The sequence below is a fragment of the Catharus ustulatus genome, chromosome 1, assembly GCF_009819885.2.
Source record: "Catharus ustulatus isolate bCatUst1 chromosome 1, bCatUst1.pri.v2, whole genome shotgun sequence".
NCBI classification, from domain to species: domain Eukaryota; kingdom Metazoa; phylum Chordata; class Aves; order Passeriformes; family Turdidae; genus Catharus; species Catharus ustulatus.
Window position 1 is genome coordinate 102,687,663 of NC_046221.1, and position 15,267 is coordinate 102,702,929.

General features: G+C 34.7%; 1 protein-coding gene across 1 annotated transcript in view; it reads left to right on the forward strand.

Annotated features, from left to right (window-relative positions):
- The window catches only part of RTTN (rotatin), an 83,857-nt gene that overhangs the window by 23,556 nt on the left and 45,034 nt on the right, over positions 1 to 15,267 (forward strand). Inside the window, exons 17-28 of the mRNA XM_033067139.1 lie at positions 2,062 to 2,201; positions 2,410 to 2,581; positions 3,451 to 3,550; positions 4,545 to 4,633; positions 6,688 to 6,805; positions 7,079 to 7,175; positions 7,922 to 7,990; positions 8,316 to 8,504; positions 9,214 to 9,453; positions 11,333 to 11,477; positions 12,251 to 12,405; positions 13,655 to 13,874. Coding sequence (XP_032923030.1) covers positions 2,062 to 2,201; positions 2,410 to 2,581; positions 3,451 to 3,550; positions 4,545 to 4,633; positions 6,688 to 6,805; positions 7,079 to 7,175; positions 7,922 to 7,990; positions 8,316 to 8,504; positions 9,214 to 9,453; positions 11,333 to 11,477; positions 12,251 to 12,405; positions 13,655 to 13,874 — 1,734 coding nt within the window. The remainder of the gene's footprint in view (positions 1 to 2,061; positions 2,202 to 2,409; positions 2,582 to 3,450; positions 3,551 to 4,544; positions 4,634 to 6,687; positions 6,806 to 7,078; positions 7,176 to 7,921; positions 7,991 to 8,315; positions 8,505 to 9,213; positions 9,454 to 11,332; positions 11,478 to 12,250; positions 12,406 to 13,654; positions 13,875 to 15,267) is intronic.

Genomic DNA, 15,267 nt, shown 5'->3' on the forward strand with positions numbered 1-15,267 from the left:
TTGATGTTCACTATTTTTACTCTCAGCTTGATCTAGAGGAAACTTTCACAGTTGTATTTTCAGCCTAATTGCTCCATCGGAATTCTTACTCTTTTTTTACTAGAACTTGACATTCCCTTTTTGTGGTCTGCCCAAAGTCTTGCAGATTAGATATTTTGCTGCATTTGCCGGGTATCTGTTTTTTTGCCTTATTTTTCTCTTAGCTAATAAATTCAAGTACAATAATTTCACAATTATAAGCCGCACCATTTTGACTAAAATTTTGGTCTGAACCTGAAGTGTGGCTTATAATCAGGTGTGCCTTATATATGGACAAAGCACAAAAAGTTGCTGTTTTAGTTTGGAGGACAGGTGTCTGCTGAGAAAGGCAGGAGCTTCTCTTTGAAATGGAGAATGTAAACACCCTCCCTCCAAATTATTATAATTTTGAAATCAAGGGGCTCTCAGGCAAAGATATGGGAATTAGGAATAACAGTTCTTTTCTAGGGAAATTAAAATAGAAATACAGTACTACAAAGAAACAAACTCCAAACCCTGACAAAGTCAGAGTACAACCTGACACCCCGTCAGGCAGGGTGTTGGTAGCAGTCCCATTAAATGGTGGCTGCAGTCCTCCTGCAGTGACAGATGTGATTCAGTTGAAGCAGTGCTCCTGTAGAAGGTGCAGTTTCCCTCTAAAGGTCCAGCAGTGATATGGAGAAATCCGGTTTTCCTCTGGAGTCCAGTGGAGAAAGGGGCTACCTTAGTGTCCCAAAACCTCTGTTTTTATCTTGGTAAGAAATGCTGGGCTCTTCCCCCTGGCTGGAGCAACTTCCAATGGGATGCAGTAATTTTATCAGTCACACAGTGGGACTCAATGGGCCATTAGCAGAAAATGACTGGCTGGAGGAAGGATGGGTTGTGAAAAGATAAAGAACAATGCCCCACCTGGTTTCAATGGATGGGCAATTAACAGAATATCTCTTGTGGAGATAAGGATCTCTGCCCCCACCCTCAACAGATGGTGGTAGAATAGATACCTTTTATCACACCCTGTATTGTAAAATGTGGCTTATAATCAGGTGTGGCTTGTAATCGTGAAATTACTGTATACATTTTTTCCTTGATTTTCTCCAAAAATAGTGCTCTCAATAATTATACCAACTTACTTGTTTCCCTGCTATGTGTTCATTAATTGCCTGCACCTCAATATTGCCGTAAGTTTAAAAAGCAGCTTATATAACTTTACTCTGTATGCAAGTTGCACAAAAATCAAGGGGAGAAATTGTAAATAAGATGAACCATGAAACAGATGGCTCAGAAAGGAAAATATGTAGAGGAAATACACTGAGAACTTGAACGAGGTGGGAGAAGGGTTATTTCAGAGCCTTCTCATCCAGTTACTAGAGCTTTTTTGTTTTACCTGCCTATCTTACATATGATTGACATTCAAGATTAAATAGTTGGGGATTTAATATAAACTATAGACTAAACATGTGAGAAATTTTTGTGTCTAGAATTTCCCTCTATTCTGTAGCCTGTGGTGGTTTTGTACAATAGATACCAGAGTAGGATATAGCAGAGGTCTGTGTTTACTGGATGCATATAAAATTAATTGTATTTTGCTCTACTTTTGAAATGTTTGCAATATCCTTACTTGACATAACTGATTCCCTTTTGTCTGTGTGTGAAAACGCTTTGATGAAGATCTGAAAATAGGTAGAATTTAATGTTTTAAAATAACTTTCTTGTAGGGACTAAATTTTATTTATTGAAATGGGAGCTGGCCTTACAGAGCAGAGTCATGTTAACAGATTGAAGGGTGAAGCTTTGGGTCAAAGCACCTCTGGGCCAGTAAAGAAATCTTTACTTTTATTTATATACAGGATCATTTATTAATTTTATCTTTTTTTCACAGAGGAGTATTAATCTGCAGAATTTGAATATTTTCTTGCCGATAACTGCATAGTTCTGTTTTAATGTTGCTCCTTCCACATCCTCCCTTAGCCCCTAAAATGGAGTTAATTACCTTGTCTAATTTTATAATTTTGGAAATTTTTGTTTGTTGTTTGTTTCACTTAGGGTTATGCTGACACAAAAGATACTTTAGGTAAATGCATCCTCTCTTTGAGTGAAACAACCTCTGACAAAGGAGAGGGCATTCTCCCAGGAACTCCTAGACTACAGGCTGCTCTGCGCCTTCTCTTCTCAAAAAAACAGCTGTAAGTAATGCTCTCCAACATTTCAGCACATCTCTTGTTGATGACAACAATGTCTTTTCCTAAATGTTATGCTGGCCCTTGATTTGAAAGATTGATTAATCAATTCTAAATCTGGTTAGCTTTTAAAACGAATTAATTTCTAACAGTACAGCTCAAATTTTCCAGTTTGAGGGCTTTATATATTTATTTTAAATATTTTTTCACTTAGGATTCGTTCTGTAGCAGCTAAACATTTAGCATTCCATCTTCTCAATGAAGAAGGGGCAAACCTGAAACGCCCACGTCTGGATGGTAATGTCCTTTCCAGCATTTCGAACTTATTTATTATAGAAGGAGCTATGGAGCTAAAATTGGATGATAAAATGAATTCAATAATTAAGGTTAGTAAACTCTGTCTAAATTTTGCTCTTCCACGTGTCCAGTCTCTGAAGTTTCCACTTTCAGAAGGTTGCAATATTTCGTATAAATTGCCTTACTTCATAAAAAGAAATGTGTTGATAAATTCTGTGTGCACTGAAACAATAGTTCTTATGCTACCATTTACAACACTTAGAAAAAAAAATCATTCCTTTTTTTCTTCTCTGAGAGAAGATTTGATTGCAGAGAACACAGGCCTGCTCTGTTCTTAACAATTTTATTTTGTGCAGATAGAGTCTGATTTTTTTTCATATTTTTTTTCCTCACGTAAACAGGCACAAATTTTTAATATGAAGTATTTTAAAACTCATTGCAAACTTAAGTCTTTGTTAGTTAATAATGCTGCTGTAGTATTTTGTAAAGCAAATCATGAGTGTATGACTCAAGGGAATACATCTCTTTTTTTTCTCTCTGTATTCTCATCTCCCTTCTATTCTCCTTTCTTCCTTCCCCTCAATACTTTCAGATTAACAATATGATAAGCAAGATACTTGACCCTATTGCCATTAAAAAGTCAGTCCTCTTTACAGACTTAAAAGCATGTTCTAGCATTTCTGTATAGTGTTTGGATTTCTATAGTCCTACATAAATTAGGCATTATTTGTTAGAAGTCTGCAGCTATGATGGACTAGAAACTGGTTTTCATATTGTACAGAGATTTGTTGCGAAAAGATCATAACCTAATCCATTCCTTTTACATGTACGTAGGCTCTAATCAAATAGCTTTTAATAAGGAATTAAGATATTTTCTACTTCCTGTCAGGAAATTTGACTGGCTACATTGTTTCATGGTAGCAAAGTGGATGCAAATCTAATATTGTTTTACTTTTAGGCAGAAACTGTTGAAAAGCTGTATGATATTTTGACTTCTGATGCTGTTGACCTAGTTTTACGGAAGTCTGCAGCTGAGCAGCTGGTTGTCATTTTAGAGGGTAAAATTCTTCAGAAAATTTGTATTTATTTATGTGCTGGTCATTTGTGAGCTTGAAGTTTTTCTAGGTTGTCTGTATGCTTTGTAATTTTTATTTTATGAATTTTGTTAAAAAGGAGAAGGGATTGAATTACAATTTAGAGCATTATTTCACTTGGTGCGTAGATCTTCAAGCCTTGATGTTTTTACTCTATGTACTCAAACTGATTAAATAATGTTTTCTTCGAGGCATTTGAATTCTTATGAGAGAATATAAGTCCTTTGCCGTGGGTAGGTGAAATCTTAGATAATATTAAAAATACTGTCAGAAAAATTACCACAAAAATGATGAAGTCTGTCTTCTTTGTCTCATAAAATACATTTAGTGATGACTGTAAAAGTTTTCAGATGTTTCAAAATTGAAACAAAGCTGAAATTGTGAGGAAAATAGGATGAAGGATTAAATTGTGAAGGAAAAATGCCATTTTATCAGGACATTTCATATGAAGGATCACTGTTTAGTTATTATAAAACAAACAAACCAACCCAACTGATTCAAGTGACATACCTTTTTGTTGTTTGTTGTTGAATATTCTTAAAACAGGTACTCTAAAGAGTTATATCAGTGGAAAATACTGTATGGTGATTAAGTAAATACCATTTTCAATTCCATACTAAACTGTGAAAGTATTTTAAAATATTGCAAGTGACATCCTTGTTTGACTAAAATTGAGTTACGCTGGGATTATTATAGTTCTTCACTATAAAATTCTTGTGAGAATTTATGTAATGTGTTTAAGAATCTAGTGTTCAAGAGGCTACAATAGTCAGATAAAAATACTTTGAGGAGGCTTGCCTTGCTAGAGATCTGTAATTCTGTTGGTTGATTGACAATATTAGAAACTTATTCTAGACAGCAGGGGTTTGTAACCTTACAAAATGTTTAATATTAATATTGTTTAATATTAAATTTATGCAGAACCAGTCATTCTTGCTATCTTTTACTTTTCCTACAGATACCAAAATGCATGACATTGTGAAAAGGTTGGGTGTGATAGAAAAGATATTGGCCTACCTTAATGAGTGTGTACATGTGGATGGCAAGGTAAAAGTATTGTTAGAGGTTCTTCTGCAAGCGTTGCACAGCATGACAGTAGTAGAGTCTGCTTTTTTCTGTACTTACAATACTGGTCTTTGTGCATTAATGCTGCTCTGAATACAAGTGTTTAATAACAATTATAATTGCAATATGCATTATGTTCTAGTTTTGATACTGCTAAGATTCTTTTAATGAGAGAAGATTGGTTTCCTTACCTATGAGAAGAGTTAACCGGAGAATTGTGTACGGGGAGATTCTGGAATGTACCAAAAATTCCCTGAAAGCTTTCTCAGCAGAGTACAAAATTTTAGTGACAGTTAACAAACAAAATGTTATATTATATGTAATAGTCTCTAAACTTAAATTCTGAAGTAAATTATAATTAAAAATGAGATGTAATTGTATGACATGTCAGATTGAATTTCAGGTATGAATAATTTTCTGACCAATTTTCTCACTTCACCAGAGAGGGTCTCTTGTTGTACCTGATGGAGCTTTCAGTTTTTGTAATATGTAGATAATCTGATGCTTGATTTCTTTCTGGAATTCATTCTTTGAAATTATTTCATGCAAGCATGTATAGGGTAGAAGGTGCTCAATGTAACTTCAGTGGATAAAATTTTTCGCCTTTCTTACGTAGTCTTGTTACTCCATTCCAGCAGTCCAAACCTAAGAGTTTTCTTAAGAAACCAGGAGTATTTTTATGTAGCAATGACTTCATTCCCAAAAATGTTCTAGAGAAAAGAACTGCTTGATACTTAGTGGAATTCCTTTTTTTTTGGTCAAACTAATGAAAATTACATTCTTTTTCAGAAATGACAGTTTTCCCCCCCAGATTATCAGTATCTAAGAGTATATTATCTTTATAGCATTAAAGAATGTCTTGTCCGTTTTATGATAGCTTGTATACAAGTACTTCAGTAAACTCTTCTGATACAGTTGAAGAAATTGACATACTGGGATTTTCAGGTTTTTGAATGCTGGGGGTTTTTTTAAATGTCAGTTTTCTTCTTTAGAGAAAGTAATGCAACTGTTGTTTTGGTTTGGGTAGTGAGTAGATATTGCTCAATAATACAGAAGGACAAGCAGGGAAATATATTGCCCTAAGCAGATTCTTTATAGTCAAGTAAGAGTCTAGGATGAACTTTTAAAATAATATTTTTTAGCCCTTTATAAAGTTTAATTTAATCCAGGAAAAGCTCAAGCAACAACTCTCTAGGGCCTGTGACGTTAGAACACTATCCTGAGGGAATCCAGTCCAGATTCTTGGTTCTCCCCTTGAATGACTTTTTTTTTGTTTCATCATAAAATCAGTAGCAAAGCAAAACCAACAAAAAATCTTATATGTTCCTTAAAATGTGACCACAGAGAAAAGAATATAAAAGTAGTAGAAGTAAAAATCAGCATCTTGATTAGGCTTTACATATAATTGTGCAAAAGATTCTTTCCATACTAAATAAGTAGAGCTTTTGTTCGTGCAGTATGAAAATAAAATGTATCTGTTGATGTTGCTTACAAAACAAATTTTCAAGGCAGAAATTCATAGGCAAAGTATTGATACTGTGAAAGAAATATTCTCTTCGTTCTTAGAAGCTGTGACTTTAGTTGTATTTTTGGCCATTCACAGATACTTTTAGCAAACTGGTTTCCATTCTCCTGGTCTGATAGGCCAGGACCCAGAAAGTTAATATGATGTAATAAATTATTTATTTTTTAAAAAATGAATAAACTTAGTTGTAAATACTTGGTGGTTTTTTAAATCCTTAAACTTACATATATCCTTATTAAAATTGTATATTTTGAAAGCAAATATAATTCTGTTATGAAACTAGGGACCAATAAAATTACCATCAATTAATAATAAAATCAATAAGTAATTAATTTTTTTTATGAGTATGCAGTTGTCATCTGGCTGAAATGTGCTTGTATAAGGAAGTTCTAGGATTTTCTTTTACAAATTGTGGACTATATTGCTTAATTGTTTGACAGTCTGATTAAGTTCATCATGACAAATTATACTGCTAGTTGCTTTTATTTAATCTTTTTCTCTGTTCTTGCAGCTTATGGAATCCATAGCGGTACCTTGTCTGACTCTCCTGCGCAAAATTGTGTGTGCTGACCCAACTGTTCGCCAGTCCCTAGCACAGCAGCCTTCTTTACTGCTTTTGCTATTCAGAGGTGAGAATTGTATTTCCACTGTAATGCCCCTGTCAAAAGATGGTTAGATGTTTAACCAAATATCTTCTTAAGAACTTCGGATCACTTCATGATACCATATTCTGATACTTACAAGATAAATCACTGTGTACTAGTTTCCTGATGTTGCTGCATGTGTTGAAGATGTTGGCAGGAAACTGTGGAAAGCAGTTGCTTTTAACTACTGTCTTTTTATGTATTATCAGGTATAATTTTTTTTCCTAACGCATTTCTAAATATCTTTATTTTATTCAGTTTCTGTGATACTCCATAGTGACCGTGCTGTTTTAATTGAAACTACAGTATTGCTTTGTCTTCTGTTGTTTGATGAAGTAGCAAGAGCAGAAAAATGGTATGAAAATCCACTTATTTAATAGCATATTCTCTAGACAAATTTTAAGCTTTGAATAGAAATAAATTTTTACATCTCTCCAGACAAGGTATGCCCCAAACTTTTGTAGATCCAAAATTTGTTGTCCTGATTGTTTCAATAACTGGGTTACATTATCTGGAGGCCTACATGGCATATTTTTGCACTATGAATACCTTACTGTTAATTTGAAGTTTATTTTTCAAAAAACCTTGATTGTCTGTAATCCATCTTTTCCATGAATAGAAACTACACAAATCAAATAGCTGACTATAGACATGTTTTTTTAACTTAATTAGAATTCTTCTATTTACTTTGGCTTTTAAGTGTAGCAGTTGTCTTTAAAGCAAAAGACCTCAGCTTATGATACTTTATTATTTGCATAAGCATGAAAAAATATGCTTTTAGAATTCTCACACATGAAATATACTGAAAGTACTTACGTGTGGTTTTCCTCATACAAAAAAAGGAAACCAGTGTGTGAGGTTTTTAATGTACAGTATATCTGCAATAAGTATTCTGTGTGTGTGATTTAAGAAATATCTTAATGTTGCATAATCATGAAGACACGTTGTTTATTAATACAAATTATCAGTGGGTTAGTGAAGATCTAGCTAAAGGGAGAAATACATCTATAGCCAAATAATAAGGAAATAACGTGTGTAGCATTAGGAGAAAATCAAATCTTAAAATAAAGCATAGTAACTATGACTTATTATCACTTGCAGGGCTGATAGCATAACCAGTAGTAATACTGAGGTACCTGTCTTCAGTTTACCTGTTGCTGTTGTTAGAAGGTATGTGTGGGTGCTGGCTGGTTGGTTGGTTCATTGGTTTTGATTATTTTACAGTTAACTGCTGATTTTCATTTGCTGTCCTTCCTGAAGTATGGAAGTGGCAGCATGAAGGGAAACCTTAAAGCATTTTTATGATGATGAAATCAGCATTTTTAAGTAGGGAATTTTTGTCCCCATGTCTTTGTTCTCTGTGAAGGAGTTTTGAAAACTTAATTTGCAGACTTACAAGCTGATTGTAATAGAGCATTTGATTTAAAAATGAGCAAACAAAAAAACTCTCACCAACCACTTTCAAAAATTGCTATTGTTATTTGTATATTTTTAGGTATCATCTCCCAGTCAGGATCACTGCTCATCATGTAGTTAGCCCTTACACTGTTGTAGTGCCATTGTCTTCTGAGTGCTTGGCTATGAAACCTGTGTCAGATATGCTTAGAACTGCTTGGAATCTATCATGGTACCATGGGATTGAAAACCTACTGCAGCTGATAAATTATGAGAAGGAAGCAGAAATGTGAGCTATTTTATCTTTCATTTTAAGTCCCAATATATCTCCATTAAATTATTGTTTCATGAAGTTTAAATAGGTTTTTAACTTCAAACAGCAGTTCAAGCTGTTACTTGTTTGAGAATGCTGTCATTTAAATGTAAAGTATCACATCCCAAGAGGATGAAGGTATGTTGTCACAGCTAATGTTTTCCCTAAATTGCATTTATACATGAATTCTAGAGCTTGATCTAACTTCTATTGATGGTCAGACTAATTCCAAACAATTTAAAATGGGCTCAGTGGCTGTTTTTTTTTGTTTTTTTTTTCTTTACAGTTGTTGTGGTTTCTTAGGGAACCAACTCTTTTCCTACTATATAGACCCCAGCTATAAAGTTGCATGACGTTTTCTTTGTTTTCTTGAAGGTTTAAATTTCAGATAAATATTTTTAATGGTAATACTGAGACTTAGTATTTAGGTATTGTTTTTCCAAAGAACTCAAAACACTTCATGATTTACAGGTGGTGGTGGTGTTTTTTGGTTTTGTTTTAGTTTTTTGTTTGGCTTGGGTTTTTTTGAAGGGTTAGTGAAGAAAGAATTGACTAACAAAACTAATGTTTTAAGGCGATTTCTGTTTTATCTTCTCAATTAAACAGGAAGGGGAAGAAGTCAGCACTCTCTGAAACAGTTTGTAAAGATACTGACTGTTAATAAATTTTCTCTATGCTTTTTCAGATTTTTAGACTCCCTAAAACTTTCCTCAGAAGACATTTTTATATTAAAAATAACTCGCACAAACTATGGACTGCAGGATTGTCTTACTTTGATCATTCAGGCAGCATCCCACAGGGATGTTAGAGCTGCTCTCACTAGGCTTAGCTTCTATGTCCTGAATGACAGACTTGCATTAAAATTTAGTTCTGGGCCTTGTGGAACCACTTTGAAAAGCTTTGTTTGGCAGAAAGCAATGAACAGGTAAGCATATTGACTAGAAGAATCCATTAATGATTGTTATATTAAAATGGTAACATTAAGGAATTGATTGTCAATGCATCTCTGATTCTGATATATATACATATATATCACATTTATAAAATACATTTTTGTGTAAATATATATACGTATATATGTCTATATATCTACATATTATATGTCTATATATCTATATCTGGGCTGACAGGAACCTTGGGCAGTTCAACAAGGGGAAGTGCAGAGTCCTGCACCTGGGCAGGAGCAAGCCCATGCCTCTGGGGTGAACCAAGCTGGAAAGCAACTTTGCAGAAAAGGACCTGGTGGTCCTGGTGGGACACCAAGGTGAAAATGAACCAACAGTTTTTCCTTGCAGTAAAGAAGGCAAATATTATCCTGGGTCTGCCTTAGTAGGAGTGTTGGCATCAAGTTGAGGCAGGTGATCCTTCTGTTCTATTCAGCACTGGTCTGGAGCTCTGGGTCCAGTTTTGGACTTGCCAGTATAAGAGAGAATCATATGGAGCACAAATACTGGAGAGAATCCAATGAAGCACCACAAAGGTAATAAAAGACTGGAATATCTTTCCTTTGAGTAAAGGGTGAGAGAGCTGGGTCTGATAAATGTGGAGGGAAGAAGACTCAGAGTGAGGATCTTATCAGTGTGTACAAGTACCAGAAGAGAAGGTGGAACCAGGCTCCTTCCAGTGGTGTCCGGTGAGCAAAGCAATGGCCACAAACTGAAACACAAGAGGATTGTGAACTCTTCCTTGATCAACACTTAAGGAGTTCAAGGTCTGGGGGTTTCTTTCGGGACTTGGGTCTAATTGCATTGCAAAAGGTTCTCACATGGAGGAAATCATGAACCCAAGGTTCAGTCTGGGCTTCACTCAGATGGTTTTGTATTCCATTCTTTTATCAATTGTCTTAGGCAATGGGGCAGATTTGCCTGTGGTTCAACCAAAGGAGAACATTTGGGAAAGCTTAGCCAGTGCAGCAAGTTTGGACACCATCTGTTTGACACATTCAAGGCCGAAAAAACCATTCTCAACATGTTTGGTGGGCTTGCCAGTGAAAGATTGACCAATTCCAAAGGACATCCTTCTAAAGGTTTCGGAGGTCATGTCGACTCCTGTGGATGGATGGCGCATTTGGACCCAATTTCTTCCCGTGGCTCCTTTTGAACCTCAGAAGATGACTCCTGACTCTTTCTCTGGTGCTTGGGCTGGACTACAGAGACTTTTAACATACCCAGGTGGTCGTCTTGAGCTCCTGAGATGCCACCGACACCTGTGAACATCAGGAAACACTTTTTTACTGTGAAGGTGACCAAACACAGACACAGGTTGCACACAGAGGTTGTAGCAACTCAATTCCTGGACACAGTCCTGAGCAAGCAGCTGCATAAGCAGGGTGGCATGACCAGGTGACCCCTGCAAGTTCCTTCCAATCTCAAAGATTGTGACTTTGCAATTCACATGCACAACACCATCAAATATTTAAAATTCTGTATTTGAAATAAAGGCTATTTGAAATACATAGGTAAACTTTGCTATTATTATCAAATGGTAGTATTTAATAGATAAGTAACTTTTTATTTCCTATATGTGACCCTGCTCATATTTCTCTACAGTTTACTAAACAGAGTTCCATGTTGACCATATGCAAATACATTTTTAAAATATGCATTAATATTTTGCATAATAGCAATGTTAACAGCGTATTGTATGCATCATAGGCTAATACAATGCCATGTTTTCTATATGTGTAATATGCATATTTACTCCATATAATTTAGTAATTGCAGGTGACTCCAGTCCTATTAGCCTAGGATTTTAAATGCTGTTTTAAAGTACCATAAGTATGAAAGCTTTTATTTATATTGCAGGTTTCTACAAGTTCTTCCAGCTTCTGTGGAAGATGAAAAGCTTTTGGTAGATGTCCTAAGATTTTTAAACAAATTGCTTAGAGAGCAGAAATCAGATCTGGATTTAGACCATCTAAAGTGGATCTTGAAATCATTGCTTAAAAATGTAAGAATGGGGTTGTTGTATATACTTAGATGATTTGATTGACTGAACTTGCAAATACATGTACATGTCTGCAGAGCTACATGAGGGTGTGCTTATCTATAAATGGATAACCTATGTAACATGCAAGAGCATCCATTGTCTTACAAAAGGTGTCCTGTGTTAAATACCTTCATGCACTAACATTTTCCCATTTGCAAATACAGGTTAAGCATTTAGGGAGAAATGCTAGTAGACTTAATTTCAATTACTTATAGACTACAGGTACTTCAATTTATATCACTGCCTGCGAAGCCTGTAATTTTTGATATGGCACATTCAATAATATTAATATAAAATAAATCAATATATAACCTTAAAGTAATTTGATTGTAAGTCATTCAAGCAGCTGACATGTCCGAAATGCAACCCGAACTAATTTTGTTACTATGTGTTTTTTGGTGTTTTGTGATCTATTTTCTATTGCATGTTATTGCTGTATTATTTCATGTTTTCTTTCATGCTTCAAAATACACTGTTTTCTTACTGCCAGAGTATTTTGAAGGCCTTAACACTAGATTCTTTTTTGGCATTTAGTAGATTCAAGATTCAAGTTACTGGTAATTATAGGATTTTTTCACTGTGCTTTTTGCAGTTACTTCTTAGTTAAGTAATCATGGAGTTTCTGATTTATAATGTGTGTGATTTGCAAGTTTCCAACAGAAAAATGGCTTTAATGTGAAGGTATTAAAGTAGAGTTTAAACAATGTGACTGTATTTTTTTTCTTTTCTTTTAGCAGCCAAAATCCCTTATGGGCCTCCTGGTGCGACCAGAATCCCAAGTGCAGGATGAAGTGGATGAAACACAGGCTGCTGTCAGGCAACGACTGGATAAAGAGCTCATTCGTCTTTTTAACATGTTGTTGGTGTGTTCGGTATCAGTGACTGACAGGTACAGTGCAAATGGACCTGCCTCTGTCATTCTTATTGAGCATCATAACACCTACTGCTGCTGAATTTTGGTCACAGTTTGAATATTATTGCATCATGACTCAATTGCTCTGAACCATGAAAATCGAATATACACTCTTGAAATGAAAATCAACATTAGATATTCCTTTACACAGTAAAGTTAGGAAACTCACCAGGACACTTGAAAGAGAATGTGCTAGTGGTCACTTAGTAAATGGATAATTAAATTGATTGTGGGGAGAATATGGACTGTTTCTCTTTCACTGCTGCAAACTTGCATGAGCAATTGGTAACTTCATTGATTTTGTAACATGTATTTATAGCAAAGTAAAACATTGAAATATTTGAAGTTGCAATAAGTATCTATTTTCATTCAGCTCCTTATTGGGGTATTTGCAACTGCTACTTTTAGCATGAAGCTCCAACCTTTTTCTGTCAATTGAGCAAACACAGAAATTAATTTACACTATTTTTTCTTCAAGTTTCTCATAAAACATTTCCCACACTAAATCTCTCTATCCAAATGTATTCTAAGAGCTACTAAAATTGCAGTTTAAGATAATATTTAATTATTTAGTGTCACAATACAAATGTTTTTGAAAATATTTTCAGAATGTTACCTTTTTCATTATTGCAATTTGATTATTTTCTAAAAAATTTGACAGTGGGAAAAGGGGTATATTATAGAAATCCCTGCTAGTTATGTATCTCACACTCCTGTATTTTTATTTACTTAATTCTAGATTTATTGGGTTTGGCAGGAAATATTTTTTAACTTGTCTCTTGAACCAGAACAAACATAAGTGTAATGGGCCATGCATTTAAGAGTTGGACTTGATAATCCTTGTTGGTCCCTTCCAACTTAGAATATTTTGGATCCTGTGTGATTCTGGAACTACTGAGCTTTGCAGCGCTTACTGTGTCATCTGTTGTCCTCAATCTCTTACTATTTATTTAGCATACTCCTTAGTAATGAGCTATATCTCATTTATCATTTTTAGTTAAGCAATTTTGTTGTAATCAGATGCAATATTATGTTTCCAGAACCTAGTGAAGCTAGACATGTCACATTGAATTTCATGTTACTCTTTGCATAATGCAATATCAAGTAATTGAGATGCTGAGCATCGCAGGCTAACAGTAAGAAGAATGAGGCATTGGCCTTTTTCAGAATGATTCTTTGTAACAGCTTCATATTGATGGTTCATCTCCTTTTACAATTAAACCAGAGAGGGCTTGGAACTTGCTGGCTTGTTCAGAACAGAGCTGGCGCTGAAGCTGCTTCAGTGCTTAAGGCTGACAGATGCACCTCATTTTTATGGACTTCCTTCACTGGAGAGAACATTACAAGGAATGGTTCATGTTACTGCACTTCCAGGTTGGAGCGCCTATTCTGCTACAGTTGAACCTGTCACAATTTGTAAGAAATACTTAACAGGTCTTCTTGAGGTAAGCTGCTTATGTTCTTGCTTAGCTTTTGGTTTGAATGCTGGTAAAACACTGTTTAACTAGTGATACTATGCCTTTTACGATGTACTTTTAGTGAATGTCATCACTAGCAATAGGTGTGGGGAAGATACTTTTTCCTGCTAAGTAAATAGGAATGATACGGAGACTAGGTTGAGTGATGTCTATCTGTATTTGTGAAGATTGGTTGTATTGCATGTGCTTTCATCACTGGTGTAAGAGGCAATACAAAGTGACTGTAGTTTTAAGCAAGATAAAAAATATATGTGATGTTTTTAATAACTGAAACTCCAAGAGGAAAAATCCTAGATAACTTCCCCCAGGCAAAATCCACATATGAAAGGTGGTCTGGAAGAAGATTAGCTTGTTGGGTAGGTTGTTAACACAGAGAAAGCAGAAAAGAGGTAATTCAAGATGCTGCAGTTGCTGGAAAGATAAAATTTTATTCTTATTTTCAGTGTTCTTATATGTTTGCTAAGTCCGTGGACGTAGTAGACAGATAACTTTTGCTCCTAAGATTGTATCTTTTGAAAACTCCAATCTTCTTAAAATTTAAAAGGAAAAGCATAGTTCTGAATGTCTGTTTGTTTAACACATATTCAGTAGTACATTTTTAGAAGTTTTTCGTTTCAAATACCAATACATCTGGTGAAAAAAAGATAGTGTTTTAGGGGTCTTAACTTGCCAAGATTTCTTGAGTAGAAAGAAATAAAGATTTTAGACCTGTTTGATTAGATGAGCTCTGTCACTTGAAGTCTAGGGCTAAAAATGGCGCCAAGGTTATAAATGTCGTCATGCAAAAGAAAGATTATTACTGGAAAAAATAAATAGCATGGCATGAAATCAACTTTTGATGCATAAGCTCTTCTTCAGAAGAATTAGGCAGATTTGCTTGGCCTAAATACAAAAGTAAATGCAGGTTTCTTTTGGAGAGGAAAGGAGAAAGTATAAAAAAACACTTCCTCAGGCTGGGACACTGAAAGAAAAAGCAACAGCAAAAATGCAGAGGTTTAAATCGCCATGTTTTATGGAGAAAAGTAAATCAAGAAGTGTATCTTCTAAGATTATTATCTTTTTAAAAGTATTTTGGGGCATATTTTGTTGAAAGCAGCATGTCTTTTAATATACATGGTTACATATTTGGTCATATTTTATGTTATGATCCAGTGACCTTTATTTCTGTTTATTAGTATTTGATGTAGAAGACTGATTATTTTTTTCAAATCACAATAAAATATATAAATGACGCTTTCTCTTGAACACTGAATTTTGAAAATAAATTTTATTTTTAATTTTAGGCATAGCAAAAGAAACCCTGGGTACAATAAATGAACTTTTAGATCCGTGAAAAGAAACTTTCAAGTTTCTATTCAAC